Below are 21,597 nucleotides of genomic sequence, written 5' to 3'. Positions count from 1 at the left end.
ATATTTTACACGTACAGTAACTGAACAAATGTTGTAATTATCATTATTGTCTTTTGTGTTTGTGTTTTTAAGCTGTTTGTAGATTTGTAGAATAAATACAGAGTTGGAGATTGGCATACCAGTCTGTTGTATAATACCATTACATTAAATACTACAAAGTAAACTTTACAATTGATGGTTGATAACCATGACTACCAATCATTCTTTTCTATTTCTATAACTCTTTGTCTTTGCTTATTGCAGGGACAGAAGGATCCATTTTTGAGCACTCTGTGGAAACACCACACATAAGAGCGGGACCCTCCCAAGACCTTAGGTATGGTACTAATGTAAAAGCTTTTGGGAAGGTAATAACAAGGGCAAAGTTTTCTACATCTTTAGTAGAAGTAAAATACAGAAGCAGGTAACATGCATTGGCCTTTAATATGGGGTTAACTGGTTCACCTCTTGGGATCTTTCTATCCTTAAACCTATCCACTTGATTTGCTATGGTGGTGGGTAAGGCCCAGCATATTCTCTTAAGTGGAGCTTTGGGCTGCTTTGAAAACTACCCTCACTCTACCACTCATCCCTAGAGTGAACAATTATGAGATTTAACCTGAATCTAAATAGCTGCACCTTCTTCTGTTACCGAGGCCTCTTGCTTCAAGGTCTACAACACTATCATCCTCTCCGGCAAGAAGGGTCCAAAGAGCCAGACTTATGCTCTCCATTTCTGTCACAGCCTGCCTGGCTTCAAACTGGTGACCGGTTGTTTTCTATGCATCTTACTTGCCCCTGCAACTCTGAGCAAGCAGGCGGGCTCTTAGTTTAAAGTCTGGCTACCTTTGGTTTCCAGATAGGCAAAGTGAATTCACCTGTGGTCACCATAGTCTGCCTCTGAGTCTCAGGAACCATTTACCTAAACCCCCTTTAGGCTGGGTTGAGTCATTTAACCCCCTCCCTCACCTTGTTCCATGTCTGAAGTGATAGTACCTGACATCCCTCTGCTTTCCATAGTGGGCTTTTCACAGGTTCTCAGGAATCTTGTATCTCTGCTTAAAATGTACTAATGTGTCTTGTCAAAACTGGGGTTTTTAATTCAATCAGGCCCTAAATAAATGGTGATAATAAGTAATTTTTCAATTATTAAACCAACAAGAAGGAACAATTTTAGTTTAAAATTCTGCAGTCATAGAGAAGATATTTTCTGTAGAATCTATTATGTACTAGAGATTAGCCACATTATGATGTAGCAGCACCTAGCAAATGACTAGGTGCTAATTCCTCATATATCTGTAAACAGGCCCTGACCGGGTTGAACCTGAGCTGAAAAACAACCATTCTCCTACCAATATGTATCCTCTATATCAGAGGGTTTCTAGGCAAACAATATCCAAAAAGTTAAAAACTTTCACCAGCATCACCAGCAGTACAAAAGACTGCTTTAAAAATACAGTTATTATATAGTTAATATAAAATGAAAAACTATATAGATATTCTGCTTCTTAAAATTAAAGAAGTTATTCACTATAATTAAGGAAAATATTGCAGTAGACTTTACTAGCAATTGGCTATGAAAAATAGAAAATGAAGGACACTTGGGGGCACATTTACTAAGGGTCGAATATGGAGGGTTAATAAATCAAATTCGACCTCAAATTCGACCCTCGAAGTAAAATCCTACAAATTCGAATATCGAATTCGAAGGATTTACCGCAAATCATACGATTGATCAAAGGAAAAATTATTCGATCGAACAAAAAAAACCATAGAAAACTAATGGGGAAGGTCCCCATAGGCTAACATTGCACCTCGGTGGGTTTAAACTGCCAAAGTATGAAGTTTTTTTTAAAGGGGCAGTACTTCGACTATCGAATGGTCGAATAGTCGAATGATTTTTAGTTCGAATCGTTCAAATCGAAGTCAAAGTCATAGTCGAAGGTCGTAGTTGCCTATTCGATGGTCGAAGTACCCAAAAAAATACTTTTTTTACTTAGAATCCTTCACTCGAGCTTAGTAAATGTGCCCCCAAGTGTTTGCTCATGAGTTATTCATGAAAGTCTAAACAAGAATGGCATTCTAAAACACATATTCACTGGATACCCTCCAAAAACCTTGAACACTGAGTAGTAAAGGTCATTTAGTTAGGAGAAAAGATAAGCTTGCTGAGAACTTACAATATTTTCTGCAAAAACTTCTTTCTTGAAAGGAGATGGATAGGCAATCACTTTCAGGTATTTGTTAATTCTGGAACAGCCCTTTAGCATAGAGAATATTTCCTCAAGCTTCCTTGATACTGTAAACAGAGTAGTCCTTGAGTAGTCCCCAGCATAAAATGCAATACTCATGCGCTGTTTCTGTATATTTGGATGTGACTTTCTCTATTTTAGTTAGCTGTATGATCATAGGTGCATTTCATTAAAAAAATCATTCATTGCATTCTACGTGGCTGCCTGTGCAAAGAGCAATGACAATGTTCACTAGCCAGTTCTCTGCATTAATTATTACTTACCTCAGTTTCGTTCCCAATTACAGTATATTGAGACCATAACACACCAAAGTATGAAAGCTGTAGCCATGTATTGCTTAAGCCTCGATAGTAAGAGACTATACATGGCTTATTAATGCACTTCATCGTAAAGATTTTTGATTTGGTTTGTGTATATTTCACTTTGAAATTGAATATTGGTTAATATTTGTTAGCAGTAATAGAAGAATTTGAATTACTAGAATATTTGTAATAATACAAATGAAATGGTATAACAGTGATATCTTGTTTTTGATATAATATAAAAAGCACATGTCCACCAAATAGTATTTTTGGTAATAAAACTAATAATTGGGGGATATATTATTATTTCCATCTTGTTTTGTTCTCCTTACATTCTATAAGGCTTGTACTGTCAATTTTTGTCTTGCATAATATCCTTGGATTCTCTGGCCACATTATTCCTTATCATTTTCCATAGTCCTCCTGTACATCATGTGCCCCTTACAAGCAGCAAAGCGTGATAGTAACAAATCGCTCAAAATGAGCGGGGTGTTTTCAGTTAAAAACAGTTAACAGTAGAACAATACAAATAAAAATGAAGCTCGAGGAACTGCTGTGTTTGGCCACAGCCTACTCAGAGGTACTACAGGTATGGGAGCTGTTATCCAGAATTCTCTGGACCTGGGCTTTCTGTAATTTGGACCTCTAAACCTTAAGTCTACTAAAAAAATGTATTATATTAAAACATTATTTAAGCACAACAGGGTTGTTTTGGTTCCAGTAAGGATTGATTACATCTTAGTTGGGATCAAGTGCAAGGTACTGCTTTGTTATTACAGAGTAAAAGTAAAATCATTTTTAAAAATGTAAATTATTTTATTAAAATTGAGTCTATAGGCATTTCCAAATAACAGGTTTCCAATAACAAGTTTCCAAATAATGGATCCCATACCTGTAGAAGTATTTTCTTCTTCCATTTGTAAATTAACAATATAAATGCTATTTAATATTTTGCAAAAGGTGGTCCTTTTCAATCATATTGCTAAAAGAGAACTTAGGGGCAGATTTATCAAGGGTCGAATTTCGAAGTAATGGGAGTTTTTTTTTGAACTCCCATAACTTCAAATTTGAATAAAAAAAGACTAATCGAAATTAATTAAAAAAAAATCATAGTTTTTAACTTCGGGTGAATAGGCTGTATTTGAATAGTTCAAATCAAAGTTATAGTGCATTTAATCAAATTCAAAACAAAGTATTTTCTTTCCCCCAGAAACTTACATTTTTCTAAGTCCACCAAATTACTCTAGATAGGTTTTAGGAGGTCCCTATAGGCTAAAACAGCAATTCAGCAGGTTTTAGATGGAGAATGGTCGAAATTTTAAAGAGACAGTACGGGGCACATTTACTAAGGGTCGAATTTCGAAGTAAAAAAACGTCGAAATTCGACCATCAATTTGATATTTCGATCGAATCGAGCGATTCGAACCATTTTACAAAAAAATACTTTGACTACTCAAAACGTAACACTCAGAAAGGTTATAGGAGGTCCCCCATAGGCTAAACAGCAATTCGGCAGGTTTAAGGTGGCGAAGTGTCGAAGTCGAAGTTTTATAAAGAGACCGTACTTCAATTTTTGAAGTCGAAGTTTTTTCAATTCGAATTGAATTTTGGCCTATTCGATGGTCGAAGTACCCAAAAATTACATTGAAATTTGTAGTTTTTGAATTCGAAAATTCACTTAGTAAATGGGCCCCTACATGTTAAATTTCGATATTCGAATAGTCAAACTTTTTTCAAATTCGAATCGAATTTTTGCCTATTCAATAGTCAAAGTACACAAAAATAGTTCTAAATTCGAATGTTTTTTACTTTGAATTTTCACTTCGACCCTTGATAAATCAGCCCCTTAATATAGGACTTATATATAGGTAACACATTTATGCTTTTTAAAAGTTTTAATGTAGATGTGTTCTCCTAACTGTGATACCTTAAAAAAAGACTTTCAATGCACTGTACCTATTTTAAACTACCATTAAAGACAGTAATAGAACTACAAAGTAAGACAACATAAGAGTGTAAGATACAAGAGATATTTTTTTACTACAGCCTCAAGTAATACATTTAACACAACATTACATTTTGTACATAGCGGTATCATTCTAGTTTGTAAACACTATTTTCTTCTTAGCATTAAGACATTTTATTTACACTAGAATGAGAGGATAAAAACAGCAACAGGATGAAATGCACAATAAACAATGTAAAGCATAAAACAATTTAAGTTATATTGAAAAAACTCTTAACAGATATATGTGTTCATTTTTGTTTTAAATGTAACATAATGTATTTTATATCCATAAAATCACTGGGTATTTTAAGTTTTAGGTTACCAAAAATGAATTGTCTTAATAGAAACAATATTACTACATTACCAATAAAGCTTAAATCTTATTAATTCAGTGTCTTCCTAGGAGTAATCAGATATCACAGTTACACATGGGGAGGCACATTTATCAAGGGTCGAATTTCGAATTCATGTGAGTTTTTTTTAACTCCCTTAAATTTGAATGAATTTGAAATTTGACCTGGCTGAATTATTAAAACTTAGATGAATTTAAATGACCCAAAAACTCAAATCGAATTCTATCGACCGCTCCTATTGACTTAAACAGTAATTCAGCAGGTTTTAGGTGGTGAATAGTTGGATTTTGGTATTCTTAAAGGGAAAGAGAATCATAAATCTCGAAAATCTAATTTGAATTTTTAAAAAAACTCGAATCGAGTTAGGATAATTCTCTAGTCAAATTTGACAGTTTTGACCATAAAAAAATGAAAATTTGAATTTGAGTTTTCAAATCGACCCTTAATAAATCTACCCCATAGTGTCGACAGGGCTAAGCTGCTTAGCCTTGGTCTCATTCTATCAAGCCTAGACTACTGCAACTTGCTACTAACTGGTCTCCCAATCTTATTTCTCCCCACTTCAGTAGCTGATTATACACACTAAGCACATTTGTACCTAGGCAGTAACCAATGGCAACCAGTCAGTGGTTTGCTTTTATTGTACAGCTTGCTAAAAAATGCAATCACTGATTGGTTATTACGGGTTACTGTTCATGAGAAAATGTACCCAGGGTTACTAAATGGGCTCTAGTGTCTTAAATTCTGCTGCAAAACTCTAAGGGGCCGATTCACTAAGGGTCGAATTTCGAAGTTAAAAATACTTCGAAATTCGACCCTCGGATTGAAATCCTTCGACTTCGAATATCGAAGTCGAAGGATTTAGCGCTAATCCTTCGATCGATCGATCGAAGGATTTTTCGTTCGATCGAACGATTAAATCCTTCGAATCGAACGATTCGAAGGATTTGAATCCAACGATCGAACGAAAATCCTTCGATCAAAAAAAGGTTAGCAAGCCTATGGGGACCTTCCCCATAGGCTAACATTGACTTCGGTAGGTTTTACCTGCCGAAGTAGGGGGTCGAAGTTTTTTTTAAAGGGCAAGTACTTCGACTATCGAATGGTCGAATAGTCGAACGATTTTTCGTTCGATTCGTTCGATTTCGTTCGAATTCGAACGAATTTAACCAATTCGATGGTCGAAGTACCAAAAAAATACTTCGAAATTCGAAGTATTTTTCATTCGAATCCTTCACTCGAGCTTAGTGAATCTGCCCTAAATGTTAACAGGTCCCTCTACTCCTGAAATTCTCAAATTCACTTCCAATTAAGCAAGAATAACAGACCCTAACTCCAACTCACGACTTACAAAGTGCTTCTCTGCAATATATTTTCTCTTGTGTCTTCATGCAACACCTCTATTCCACTCAGAACATCCACTTGGTTGTACTACTCACGTCTACTGCTGTTTCCCACCTTAAACCCTTCTATTTTGTTGCCCATCACATTTGGAATGCCATCCCTCCAGAAAGAATCTCTCTTCTCTTAAAAATAAACTCAAAAACTTCCTCTTGATAGCAACATCCACTGTAAACTGCAGCACTTATTATCCTCCTATTTGTGGAGCAGGTACCTTCTGTTTTACACTTATCACTGGATGAATTACCATGATTGAGGGCAGTCTGCTTTAACTGGCTTTTATTATCATTCTTACTACTTATATCTCTATTGAATTTCCCTGCTATAAGTGTTGTAAATGTATACAATGGAAGCCACTAGTCAATAATCTTACCATTACTCATGTCAGACTTTTTCTTTGTTAGAAAGCTAAAAAAGTGATAAGGTCAGAAAGGCATAACAATGCTGCTGTTTTCCAGCAAGAAGTAGACAATAACATGCCCATCAGACAAAACATTCTCCATACAAATAAACCAATATGTCCTTTAAGTATTAGCATATTCAATATTGCATATGGTTTCTTGGTGTCATTTGTGATATAGGCTTTACAGGAATAGCATCCCTCAGGTTATGTTCTTGCCTCTATACCTGCAATTTAAATGACTAATTTGTTATAATATGTTTACATTGTCTCCTAAAATATATCAACTTGTGCATCTCCCTTTCTGTCCCTATTTAGGTTTTACACAAAGCCACCTTTGGCTTTCCATTGCTTTGTATCAGCTTCACAAGATCATATATTCCTTTCAACTGAAAAGAAATTGGATTTTTTTTTCTATTTTCTCCAGAAAATCAATCTAGTGCATAATCATTTAAAATAAGACAAATATTGATTTAATTCAGAACTTTTTAAATTAAAAAAAAAATACAGATATTCCAGAAACTATGTTGGCAGTGAGCAGTAATGGGAAATTGATTCCTTGTGTTAAAACAATGTAGCTTTTAATCAAAACCATTGCCTAAAACATTCCATACTAATTGCTAATATATATGCATAAAACACAAAGCGTTAGGTACAAGTTGAAAACAATAGGCTTAATCACCTTAACAAAAGAAAGGCACATTATTTTGTGGTTGTTTTCACCCTTGGGCTCCAAAGGAAGGATATGAAGATCAAATGTAATACCTTTTTTTTGTTGTTGTTGCTTGTCAATATGCTTCTTAGCTAATGCCAGTGACTTTCAAATAATGTCCACAAGATAATCCTAAAAGCTAATGCTGGGCATAATGAGAAGGAAATTGTTCATGTGTGAAAAAAAAACGATTGTGTTATTTTTTTGCAACAGACTTCAAGAAAAGAGTCAAAAGCATCTCATTTGTTGAAAAATTAGCTTCTATAAAATATCTCCCCACTGGATTATTGAATAGAAGCTTTTTATAAAATACATCTTTGTCTATCACTTAAATTGTTACATAGCCCCACCAAGGTGGATTTGGATCATGCCCTTTATATCCCTTTTTGCTTTATACTCTAATCGTATTATTATTTCCCTTAACATTCCCCAAACACACAAACCTTTACATTCCTAACTGTTTCTTCAGCTGAAGGAGTGAATACAGCAGAAAAATAATATCATTTTCTTAAATACATATTCATTTTTATATATTATGGTTAACTACGTGTCTTTTCAACAAGTTTCTAGTTTGCATTTATTTGATTTTATATTTTAAAATATTTTAGCCAACCACATGCTTAGCATCTAATGCTTTTAGGGGGTAATATAGACCTATATTAAGCATTAGCCAAACAGATTGAGGTCATATTGAAAAAGTGTTCTACCTTAATTATAAAAAAAGCACTAATAACTAATGCATTATATAATGCTCTGCTGTGTCCTGCAATCACAACTTATTATCATTGTGATAAAAGCCCAGTGTAGCTCTTGAACCCACTAAATATGTTTGAAAAAAGATGATGGGGTGCTTTATAAATTAGATGATTTATTTAATGGAAAAGCTAAAACGATGCTATTATAATAATTAAGAAAAATGAAGAGTACATTAATTTGATTTGCTTTATAAATGCAATAAGCATCTTATAAAACATATTTTAAATTAACTTTTAAAATGTGCACCATTTTCATCACATTTTTATTAAGATATGGGTTCTTACTGGTGCAAAAAACAGCTGGGATTGCAACAACTGTCTCACTGACTGTCAGGGATATACAGTATGGATACAACATGGAATTAATTACAAAACACCAAAGAAAAGTAACAAGGAGTATTTGTGAACTTTAAAAAAAAACATATTGGCCACAAAAGTAAATGACAGTTAGTCGTTTACCTAAAAAAACACCCTTCTTATCAGCCTGCAATCACTTTCTTCTTCTGTTGGTCTTTCTTCTTTCAATGGTCATTTGGATATTCTGTCCTGTCTTTTTATTGTCTCAATAGACCTTCCACTTTATGATTTTGCAGACTTGAATCTCCAACAAGATCTTTAACAATGGAAGCACCAAAGGGAGTACACATTAGTGCGGTTGCAGGGGAATTTAAGGCCAGCTGTAGAAAAGAATTGCACTTACAGTCCACAGATGGGGAGGTAAGTATACTTTTGGATATAGCAAGTCACAAAACAAAAACTGTGGTGTCATGTTAGTCGGTGGCAAAAATAATTGGGAAGTTACAGATAGACAGAGATTAGGTCACATAGGGGCAAATTTATCAAAATCCCAGTTCGTGGGAAAAAAAAACATGGATGACAAAAAAAAGGCAACAAAACTTGCGCAACTTTTTTTCTCTAATGCTAGCCTATTTAAGTAAAAACGAGACAAAGGATTCCTGCACATGTTTTTTCACTGGAAAAAAAAAGTTGCATGCCAGAGAGAAGCTCATTGTCCCATTCATTTTCAATAAGGCTGAAAATCTCAAATGTTTTAATAAACTAAAAACAATAAAAAAATAATTACAGCCATAATGACTGTAGCACATGCTACACTAGATTTTTTTTAAAAATAAAAGCATACCATCTGAACATATAAACATATTTACTTTCCAAAACTGATCATAGTAAAAATAATTGTGTTCTTTAGGAAGTAGCAACAGCAGCTCCTTTCACCCAGATAAGGGACAGTACACTGGGTTTCCAACTGAATGTTGTGTGTGAATTTATTTAACACACCAGCTTAAAGGAACAGTAACATCAAAAACGAAAGTGTTTTTAAGTAATGAATAAATAATGTAGTGTTGCCCTGCACTGATAAAACTGGAGTGTTTGCTTCAGAAAGACTACTATAGTTTATATAAACAAATAAAATCAGGGTCACACATTATTGTAGATGGTCATGGACCTCTCAGCACTAATAGACAAACTTTAAAGTATCACCTCTCACTCGTATTTACTGCAAAGTTGAAACAAAGTTGAAACAGTTCCATCTCTTGCGGTATTCTCACTTGCAATAAACACTTTGCATTCTACGAGTAACGAGATGCCATCTACAAGAATATTGTTAAGAAAGGATTAGAACGAATAGGGAATTATATTCCGTTTAAAGAACACACATATAGTGAGCTGGACCTCTACCTACCAAATATATTGCAGCAGAACAATATATAGTTCCCTGTAAAAATAAAATTATTCTGAGTACTCACCTCTCATTCATAGCACCACCAGTGCTATCTATCTATCTATCTATCTATCTATCTATCTATCTATCTATCTATCTATCTATCTATCCTTTTGTGCCTGGTATATAATCTATTATACAGAAAGCTTAGGACCCGTGGCCTTTCCATAATTTGCATCACCATACTTTAAAATTACATTACATTAAATAAACCCATTGGGATTGTTGCCATCAATATGGATTAATGCATCTTAATTACCATCAAGTACAAGTTACACGGTTACATAGTTAAATTGGGTTGAAAAAAAGACAAAGTCCATCAAGTTCAACCCCTCCAAATGAAAACCCAGCATCCATACACACACCCCTCCATACCTTCACATAAATTATATATACCCATATCTATACTAACTATAGAGTTTAGTATAGTAATAGTCTTAGCATTAACAGAATCAGCCATCACATCAGACATCACCACAGAAGTGCATTCCATAACCTCACTGTCCTCACTGTGAAGAACCACCTATATGGCTTCAAAGTTAGTGCTACTGTTTCATAATTACAAAGAAAAAGGAAACCATTTTTAAAGATTAGAATTATTTGGGAAAATATTGGAGACGGCCTTCCCATAATTCAAGGTTTTCTGGATAACTGGTTTCCAGATAATAGATCCCATACTTGGCTTACAGGTTGGAGTGCCAGTCCAGTGGATTTATATATACAGGTATGGGACCTGTTATCCAGAATGCTCGGGACCTGGGGTTTTCCGGATAACGGATCTTTACGTAATTTGGGTCTTCATGCCTTAAGTCTACTAGAAAAAGGAAGATTATTTCATACTTACCGAGATCTTCCTTTCCTAGACGTACTCCATGTCAGTACGTTACGGGATAGCCCCTCCTCCAATTAGAAGGAACCTCCCCAAGCCTTTAAAAGGCCACCACACCCACCTACCGGCGTCTTTGTAACAAGCTCTTAAATTACCGGAAAAGAAAGGGCGGGTGTACTGACATGGAGTACGTCTAGGAAAGGAAGATCTCGGTAAGTATGAAATAATCTTCCTTTTTCCCTAGACGTACTCCATGTCAGTACGTTACGGGACATAGCAAGTTAACGTTATCCCATGGGAGGGAATATGCTTTAAGAAGAAACTGTAATAAGGAAAGGAGTATCTCTGACTAGATAGTCCACCATCATGCAAACTCCTTACCTTAATATAGAGAGTCCAGGTGAAAACCCCAGAATAAGTTCACCAGGCTAAGAATAGAGCTATAGTATAGCATATACTATAGAGAAAGAGAGAGAGAGCGCGAGAGAGAGATGTTAGCCCACTGAGAGTGAGGAACAAGTTAGCTCACTAACCACCACTTCACCCTCCAGAAGAGAGAGAGAGGAAGACAGTCCTGTAAAAGGCGAATTCAGCAAGCTGAAATACTTACTCTCCTACTCACCAAAAAGCATTCATCACATGTATGCCTAATTTCAGTGCACATTGCAAGGTACCTGTAAGAAACACTTGGTAGGAGTAAGAACCCAAAACAGACACAATATAGAAATGATCTGCTTAGGATATATCCATAAATGTAGGATATCCAATGTACCCTCAGGTACCCAAGGCCAGTACCATAAATATCTTCATATCAGAATGCATGTTAGTCAGGACTGTTCTAACAGAAAGCAGATCCTAAAGATCGGAGACAAGGGCACCTGAGAAAATAATTGGGATTAGAATTCCTTACCCTGTGTAAGGTCCTGTGATGAGGCAGACTCATTTAACTGTAAAGAGTTGAGCAACTACAGTACCTAAGAAAGAGCCCCTGTTGGTTGACCCAACCTAGTACTCTGAGAGGTATAACTGAATACCCCTAAGGTTACAGATCCCAATAACCACAGTGCAACTAAAGGACTAATTCCAAGATTTATGGAGGCAGATTATATGCCCTGGATAAATGTTTATAGTCACCCACAAACCTGTGTTCTCTCTACCCATAAGGGACCCACTTAGATGTGGAATCAACTATACTACATATTTAATCGTTGAGGCTGACCTTGGAACTGGAGGGACACTATGGATGTTCCAGTAAGTGTCAGAAGGGCCTCTGATCTACTAGAGTAATGCTGGGTCATATGTATCAGGAGTAGCACAGGAATGTGAATCCGAGAACAAACCAGGATAATAGGAGTGTTGTATCTGGAAATTACCTGGACATTGAGCTCTGTGCGAATGTTTCAGACACAATTTTCAGCAGGTGTAAATGTAATCCCCCTAGCATAGGGAATAATGTGACAGACATGGTCAAAACAGACAAAAAAAATACTTCCAAGCCTCCCATTTGAAGCTAGACAAACCTGTAGGACAGATACATAAACTATCCTTAATTCATTCTCAATGAAATTAATGACTGGAAGTGGTAAGAGATTACACTCTACTGTAATGACTGCAACCGTCCCACTTAAGGGAAGACTATGATCCTGCTCAGAAGAGCCAAGTACATTTTCGGCCGAAGCAATAGGATAAGTAGCAACTGCAGTATGTAACTGTGAGGAGGAAAGATCCAAAACTGCTGGTGTTCCAAGAGGGCACAGACATAGAGAGGGAAAATAATTAACGCTCCTAGGATGCCTCCATCTGCTGTCCAATCAGTTACCTATCTGGTGTGGAAGAACAGCCGGCCCTGTATTCTAAAAAACCACTAACTAGGGGTTTGAGAATTGAAGAAAAAATAAATAAATAAATAAAATAAATGGGCCCAAAATAAGTGCCTTCTGGACACAGAGCCTTAAGTCACAAAGCCGTTTTGATGATAGTATAAGGTAGTATAAGCAGAATATCCCTATCCTGGGCCAGACTTGAACAGAGGTCATCTCTATGGACTAACAAGACACTTTGGAGGACTCCTATAGCCTGAAAACCCTTGGTTTGAAATATATACCTTATGCAAATTCCCAGTGGCCTGATATGTATGTGTACCCTGTCTCTATAGACACCCTGTATTGGCAGATAAAATGTCCCCTCTATCCTGACATTAAGAATATCAGTAGAAATAGTATAGGAATAACACTGGGTAGTGGCTCCCCTCTCTAATTTGTAGGAGGCACCAAGGAGTCACCCTAAAAAATGATAGAAATACATCTGGGGATCCTTCAGCCAAGCATAGAGAACTGTATACCTTGTTCTTCCTTAAACCTATGAATATGGAATTTCCACAGGTTGCACCCCTCGAAACTAGCCAGATGTCCTGGCTGCTATAGTGAAATTTATGGATGAAGAGTTCAAGTACTGATTGTTCCAGGAATCTTCAAAAATACTATATGTTGCATAAAAATATAGGTTTATTGAGCCAACGTTTCTGGTTCCAAAAAAGAACCCATCCCAAGGACACAAATCATATATAGATATCTGTGCAAACATATATACACACTCATATACATGCCTTAATAATAAAATATATGCACCTGCCTATGGCCCTCTTATAGATGCAAACATATATGTTGCTTGGTAGACCAGTTGTATTATGGAGTTTATCCATTTATTGAGCATTTGTTCTGAAGGCAGTAGAATCCCCCTGCAGGATGTGGGCCATGGTGCAAGCATATATTAAAATATGTGATAATAATATGTACCTCGGTCAGAGTCCTAAGCTCCTGGTAGAGCACAGTACCCGACCCCAGAGCTTGAGCTGCGTGGGTAGTAATAGACTGCACAATTGACTGGGCAAAGCAATTATCTGGTCCTCCATTCGTTCAGGCAGTGATCGGTGATACAAGAATCTGGAAAAATTTACATTCAATGGTCCCAAAAGTAGTACATACCTGTGGTTATTGTTAACCCAGCAATCCTTATGACAGACAGGCTTCAGAACTCCTGTAGTGCTTATCAAGACAAAGTTAAGCTTACCTGCCATCGGGAAAAAATATTGCCTAGTGTTTAATTTATTAAGCCATATCTTATCCCAGGAGCAATGCCATAGAATGAAAAGACCTTCATATGTAGGTATTCCTATCAGTACTCATCTGGATTAAACCTGAATGTACCCCAGAAACAATTACAACCCCATGTAATGCATAGTTTAGGTTAGCTGCAGTCAGAGCAAACCTATATCAGACCTTCATAGCCACCCAGTCCAGTGATGTACATCTATTAGAGCTACTGGTTCAAGGTGAGTAATAATTAGAGCATATCATACTGCAGAGAATAGGAGCATACAGATATGATCACAGCAACATGTAATACATAAAATATTAGCTACTGCTTAGGGCAAGCGTAAATCTGGTCCTAGCCGTTCCCAGGCCTGTGCTTTACATACCTTAGGGCTACCTATTCCAGGTGAGCCATAGCCAGGGTATATACTGCAGAAGAAAATATAAGCACAGATTCAATCACAGTAACATGAAATACATAGTTTATATGAGCTGCTGCTTAGGGCAAGCATATCTCAGGGCCTAGCAACTCAAAAGGCCTGTGCTCTACATCCATTAGGGCTACTTGTTCCATGAGAGAAATAGCCAAATCGTAAACTGCAGAAAACATGCAATACATAATTAGGTTAGCTGCTGCTTATAGCAAGCATGTATCAGGACCTAGCAGCAAGACAGATCTGTGCTCTACATATCGCAGGGCTACGTGTTCTTTGTGAGCAATAGCCAGAGCATAGGCTGTATAACAAAATAGTAGCACAGGTACAATCACAGCAATATGAAATACATAGTTAGATTAGCTGCTGCTTCGAGCAAGCATGTCTCAGGGCCTAGCTGCCAGCCAGACCTGTGCTCTACATCCTGTAGGGCCACGTTTTACCTGTGAGCAATAGCCAGAGCTTAAGCTGTAGAACAAAATAGGAGCACAGGTACAATCACGGAAACATGAGGTCCATAGTTTAGATTAGCTGCTGTATAGAGCAAGCTTATATCGGGCCCTAGCATTCAGCCAGACCTTTGCTCGACCTCCATTATGGCTACCTTTTCTATGTGAGCAATAGCCGAAACATAGAATGCAGAACAAAAATAGCGCAATACATATTATGGATTATCTGATGTTTATAGCAAGTATATATCAGAGCCTAGCAGCCCCCCCAGCCCAGTGATCCATATTCAATAGGGCTACTGGTGTCCTATTTGTAAATGGCTTGTGCTTTCAGGCAGGAAACAATCATAACCAGGCACAGTGCAGATAAGCATATGAATATATAGCATGCAAGCAGTTAGTTAGACTTTAGTACACTGCAGAACAGCATATGGACACACTCCTTACCTGCTGCTCATTATGCAAGGCTGGAAGCTGACCCTTTAATGTCACAAATTCCAGGACACTCTATTGTTAACAGGAAAACAGGCCTCACAAGTTTACTGACAACAGCAGGACTTACCTGAGGCTGCAGCTTCCTCGCTTGCTGAGTTAGAGAGTGGGCGGAGCCATCTCCACTTGCTTTAGCTGGACCTGATTATACTCAGCTGGTGTCTGCACTCAGTGGGGGGTTGATTATACTCAGCTGGTGTCTGTATAGGCAGGGAACCCAAAGCAACTGCGTGGGTTATACTGAGGCAAATTGGATAATTAGTGTTGGTGCTTCCTGCACAGGCCCAAGTTTGCTATAATATGAAGCCTATAGCGAAACTTTTTTTATATTTTTTATTTTTTTATTATTATTTTAACTACCTCCACCTTAGGAAAGTCTGTTGAGGGAGGCAGTTGGCCATGACCTGCCCCCATTAAAACAAAAATAAAACAAAGGTAACAGGGGGCAGTAAGGTTCAGGCCCCTAACTAATTAGCCTAAATTAACTGCCACCTCCCTCGCCCATTCGTAAAAATGGGGTGTAGGGGCCACATACACCAGTGCCGCCTGAGGCCCTCTGGGCAGGTCGGGAGGGCACACGAATGGGGGGACAAGCACCTGCCACCCAATGCTCTTGATAGCAATACAGGAAGGCAACTGAAATACAGGCAGACAAGGAGTAGCAAACATTGCACCTCAGTGCCTTACCTGATTCAGGAGCTGAAGTTCAGAAGACTCCAGGTCTGAGGTAGTGTGCTGGGGGGAAAAAAGGTCCCATGGACCAAAACCCCTGTCCCTAGGACGCCTTCCGGGCAGGCCTAATGCTTTCCTAGGCATAAAAAGAGAAAAACAAAAATTTGCTTCTAATGATTGAGGCCTTTGTTCAGAGAACAAAGCCAAGAGCATAAGAGAAGGAAAAAAAAGACGCCGGTAGGTGGGTGTGGTGGCCTTTTAAAGGCTTGGGGAGGTTCCTTCTAATTGGAGCAGGGAGGAGGGGCTATCCCGTAACGTACTGACATGGAGTACGTCTAGGGAAATTAATTTAAACATTAAATAAACCCAATAGGCTGGTTTTGCTTCCAATAAGGATTAATTATATCTTAGTTGGGATCAAGTACAAGCCACTGTTTTATTATTACAGAGAAAAAGGAAATCATTTTTAAAAATTGGGATTATTTGGATAACATGGAGTCTATGGGAGACAGCCATTCCGTAATTCGGAGCTTTCTAGATATCAGGTTTCTGGATAAGGGATCTTATACCTGTGTATGTATATATATATATATATATATATATATATATATATATATATATATATATATATATATATATATATATATATATATATATATATATACAGTATATTGTCTGTCCACTAGTATGAAACCCAACTCACCATCACCACATACTTTGCTCTCAAGACATTAAATTAATAACATTTACAAGATAAAAAAAAATGCAACGCCCTTTCAGACAGGTATAAAAGAGCTCAGAATTGCAATACTCTTAGGTTTTCTATGACATACGAGCTACACGAATTTTAACTTTAATTTCTCTTCATATATCCAGTGGAAAACAATTTGAACTGAGAAACCTGGCACCTAGTGATGGGCGAATAAATTCGCCAGACACAAATTTCCAATGTTCGCCACACGCCGAATTAATTCACCTGCAAAAAATCTGCCACGGCGAAAAAAAATTCAAAATTAAAATTCACCGTTTCGCGAAGACGGCACAGATTCGCCCATCACTACTGGTGCCCTTATAGTTTTATACTATTGTACATGTATAGCTTTCCAAAATACATAGAGGACAACACTGACGGCAAACGGCATTCATACACATTTACAGATACAGTATGATTGAGTGTGTAGCTATGGAAAGAAAAATGATGGATGTGCTCAGGGCAAAAATATGAGAAATATACCAAAAATGTGATCACAACTGTAAGCAAAGGAATTGTCTTTTGAAAGAGAGATGAATGATGTTACTTTATTTAGTAAAAAATAAAGCATGTCTTTGAAGGGCAATGTGTCTATAGAAAAGCTGAAATCATTATCCACTATAGTAAATATGTCATTGAAGTGGACATTTGTGGAATTGATGCATAAGATGTACGATGGGTGAGAAATAGGAATAACTAGTATAACACAGGCCATGGAAGAAGATTTTAAAATAAGAAAGGCAAGAGTTAAAATTTATTTTCGCTATTGTTGTTTGTCTTAGCTGTTATTGGTTTTTTGATGCATGCTTTCATACAGCTTCCTTATATCTGACTTTCTCTGATATCAGAAAGAAACAAATAACAATATAATATAATTTTGCTGATGATACAGTTTCACTCAGGATTGACAGTTGGCACAATTAGCTATTGGCTGTTCCCTCCAGCCAATGATTAAGGTGTGCACGATATAATTGACTACATCTCTGTATTATAAGAGTTCTGACTAGAGCACAGTTGCACCAATTGACGCAGAGGAAACCTGGACTTACCTTTAACTATGTCCACCTCCGAATCAGACGTTAGCTCCAGATGGCCTGTCATAATCACTGCAGTGCAACTGCGCTAAAAACATACGGCACACATCACGTGCTAAATGCTGAAAATGCAAACCAGAAAACTTTTAGCATCATTTTCATACATACTGTAGGCTGCAACTGCATCGGGCCCATCTTCCCCAATGAAATTCTGGGAAAATTCTGAAAAGAAGAGCTGCATTGTGGCCAAACAACATGGCAACTAAGCTTGAAATTGCATTTTGTTCTTTCTAGCTGTGGTAAGCAAATAACCATTAATGTGCCACCTGCTCCAAAATATCAAAGTTAAAGTTCTATAAAAGCATTTAAAAGTGAGCATATTAGGCAATGAAATTTATTTAAAAAAATGAACAATGGGGCCAATATCAGTAATTAAACTCTGCATGAAGGGTCTTGTTGTGGCTGGGACATTGAAAAGTAGAATTACAGTGAAAGTTAATATAAAGCAGGTGATAAAAACAAGCTACATAATAGTCTATATAAGTCACAAATATCTTTATGGGTGGTGGCAGACAGGGAGATTAGTCGCCCAGCAACTAATTTTCACTTCTGCAGTGACTAATCTCCCTGAAATGCCTTCATGTCAGCATTCGAATTGCTTCTGAAGTTTTCTCTCAAGGAAACTTTGGACAACTTCCGAATCGGTTTGTATTCTATCCCACCAGCGGGAAGGCATTTTGGGAGATTGGTCACCTGCAGAAGCGAAGACTTGTCATTGGGCGACTAAACTCCCTGTCTGCCACCACCCTAACTCAAAACCACTGGCAAAATCCTTGATCTCTTGCATATAACACTCTCTCTGTTAAACCACAACCTTGTTCAAAGATTAACAGGGTGTCTATTCCAGCCACAGTGTAGCTTAATGACTGATGGAATGTGTTCACAATCAGGACTGTAAAACATGGTAGTGGACTGGACCCTTTACAAATAAGTCATTTTTAGTGATGGGCGAATAAATACGCAGGCGCGAATTTGGGCACGGGTCAGACTAGTTGTGTGCATTAATATTGCCACCCATTGACTTTAATGCATTTGGACAAAATAGGCGCAAGTATAAAAATTGTTGCAGGCATCTCAATTGACTCACGTCAAAATAATTTTGACGGCCATTGACTTTAATGTATTTTGTGAATTTTTCGCAGTTTTGCAAATTTTTCGGTGCGGCACTATGGGACAAATTAGCCCATCACTAGTTATTTTGTCTGGTTGTTACAATTTTACCTTATACTTGAACAACTTTGACTTCCTCTTTGCTTTTCTAGATCAGTTGAAGATGAAAGGACAAATGTATCCAGGTCCAAACTGGGAATCCATCGATGATTCCCAGCAATGCAGACCTTCTCCCAATTTATTGCCGCTTTCCTGAATGTCAGGACAATCAGGAAAATAATAACAAATTGAGACATTTTTCAAAGTCAAAGTTTCTGCCCAGTGCAAATTGCTTGCTAGATTTAACAATTTTGACAATTATTTTGCATGCTGAGACAAGTAGGGGGGCACCGAATCCACTGTTTTAGATTTGGCCGAACCCCCAAATCGTTCACGAAAGATTCGGCTGAAGACTGAACTCCTAAATCCTAATTTGCATATGCTGAAACAAGTAAGGGTGCACCAAATCCACTATTTTGGATTTGGCCGAACCCACGAATCGTTCGCAGAAGATTCCGCCGAATAACGAACCCCTGAATCCTAATTCGCATAAGCAAATTAGGGGTGGGAAGGGGAAAACATGATTTACTAAAAGTCACTTGATTTCCCTCCCCACCCCTAATTTGCATATGCAAATTAGGATCCAGTTTTAGTTCGTCCGGGCAGAAGGATTCGGCCAAATCCAAATCCTGCTGAAAAAGACTGAATCCTAAACCGAATTCTGGATTTGGTGCATCCCTAGGAACAAGTCTTTAATATTTTGAATGTCCTCCCACAGATCATTGCATTTGATTACCGTATATACCCGAGTATAAGCCGAGTTTTTCAGCATCCAAAATGTGCTGAAAAAGTCTACCTCGGCTTATACTCGGGTCAGCGGCACCCGACCCGAGTAGCTGAGATTGCAGTCACTTTTAATCATTCCTATACCAACAGTTCACTTGGGGAGAGACTGCAATATCCCACAATGCCCTCTGTTGGTTATATGAAAGAATAACAGTGCGCCCTCTGTTGGTTATATGAAAGAATAACAGTGACTGCAATATCACACAGCGCCATCTGTTGGTTATATGAAAGAATAACAGTGCGCCCTCTGTTGGTTATATGAAAGAATAACAGTGACTGCAATACCACACAGCACCCTCTGTTGGTTATATGAAAGAATAACAGTGCGCCCTCTGTTGGTTATATGAAAGAATAACAGTGACTGCAATATCACACAGCACCCTCTGTTGGTTATATGAAAGAATAACAGTGACTGCAATATCACACAGCGCCACCTGTTGGTTATATGGAAGAATAACAGTGACTGCAATATCACACAGTGCCCTCTGTTGGTTATATGAAAGATTAACAGTGATGGCAATATCAAACAGCGCCCTCTGCACATGGTAGTGGGACAGTGGGACAATGCACACAGTAATCCGTTTGCAATTCTCTGTCACCATCAACTTTGCAAAGAAGTCCGGTTGATCGCTGGGGGGTTGCTTTGGCAGAATGTGCGCTGCTGGGAGACAGGGCTGTAGTTGTGTCTAGGCTTATACTAGAGTCAATAAGTTTTCCCAGTTTTCGTAGGTAAAATTAGGTACCTCGGCTTATACTCGGGTCGGCTTATACTCGAGTATATACGGTACATAATGCTATTCGGAATGAAAATACAGATGTTAATTGTAAATATTTTTGGATCACCACTGCTATCGTTTGTAGCCATTAATATTCTCTTATTTCCTTTTTAGATATTTTTAAATGCAGACAATATCAGACTTGGAAATCTACCACATGGTTCATATTCATCATCGACACCTAATTCAGTAGGGCCTCGGCAAACTGTCTATGAACTGTGCATATGTCCGAATGGGAAACTGTATCTTTCTCCATCTGGAGCTAGCTCCACGTGTCAATTAAATAGCAATATTTGCCTGTGGAGCTGAAGGAACTACATGTTTCCTCATACCAGAATAGCCTTTTGCTACTGACTCTCTGATTACCAGTTTGCTTGGTTTCCCTTGTGATATGGCAGAAGCCAATGATGGTCTACAGGGCCTCTTCCAACCTGCTTTCAGTTGTGGATTTACAAGAAACCAGCACTGAGGTGGATACAAAGATTCAAAGCATTGCATCAGTTCAGCGTTCAGTGGAAAACCTGGATGAAAATGTCCATTTTTTGCTGGTGTATTACACAGGTGCCTTTGCTAAAGGAAGGGAAGCACAGAGATCTAAATATTGCAGAAACCTATAACAAAGAAAACGTTCAGTATCTATATAGAACACAATCAACTTCACTGGAAAATCACTTTGGGGAAAAAAACAATAAAATAACTATGTAAAAAAAAGTTTTAAAGCACAATTTTCCATTCAGTATTTTTTCCATTCAGTATTTTGGGTGTATACTTTTATCCCTTGATGAAAATAAAAAGAGAAAAAAAAACCCATAATAATAAATAAAATACAGTAAGTATTGTGTGATATTGCCTTTACTAAACAATTAAATCCAAGAAATGTTTTTAAAAATCCAAAGCCTCATTTTTTTGTGGTTATTTGTGGATATTGGATTGGAATTTTATAATTGTTTTTGCTGAATACTTATCAAACATGAAAGGAAGCCTATTTGAAATTGTGAGGTTTAGAGGAAAAACATTTTAATCACGGTAATAATTCAAATTTGAATGTTGATAAATCAGCCCCTTAATCACAATTCTTTCTAATGTTCCTTGATTTATTTTAAGACAGAC

The 21,597-nt window shown here is 37.4% G+C and overlaps 1 protein-coding gene across 2 annotated transcripts in view; it reads left to right on the top strand.

The window, feature by feature from the left end:
• Positions 1-21,376, top strand: part of sgcz.S (sarcoglycan zeta S homeolog) — a 426,387-nt gene extending 405,011 nt beyond the window's left edge. For both annotated transcript variants that reach the window (XM_018243160.2, XM_041579488.1), the window contains 3 exons: positions 244-316; positions 8,756-8,879; positions 20,602-21,376. In XM_018243160.2, the coding sequence (XP_018098649.1) occupies positions 244-316; positions 8,756-8,879; positions 20,602-20,796 (392 nt within the window). In that variant the 3' untranslated portion in view covers positions 20,797-21,376. The remainder of the gene's footprint in view (positions 1-243; positions 317-8,755; positions 8,880-20,601) is intronic.
• Positions 21,377-21,597: the final 221 nt, after the last annotated feature.

The sequence above is a fragment of the Xenopus laevis genome, chromosome 1S (genome assembly GCF_017654675.1).
Source record: "Xenopus laevis strain J_2021 chromosome 1S, Xenopus_laevis_v10.1, whole genome shotgun sequence".
In the NCBI taxonomy this organism is placed as follows: domain Eukaryota; kingdom Metazoa; phylum Chordata; class Amphibia; order Anura; family Pipidae; genus Xenopus; species Xenopus laevis.
The sequence above is the reverse complement of the archived record's forward strand: the minus strand, read 5'-3'. Positions and strand labels throughout refer to the sequence as shown.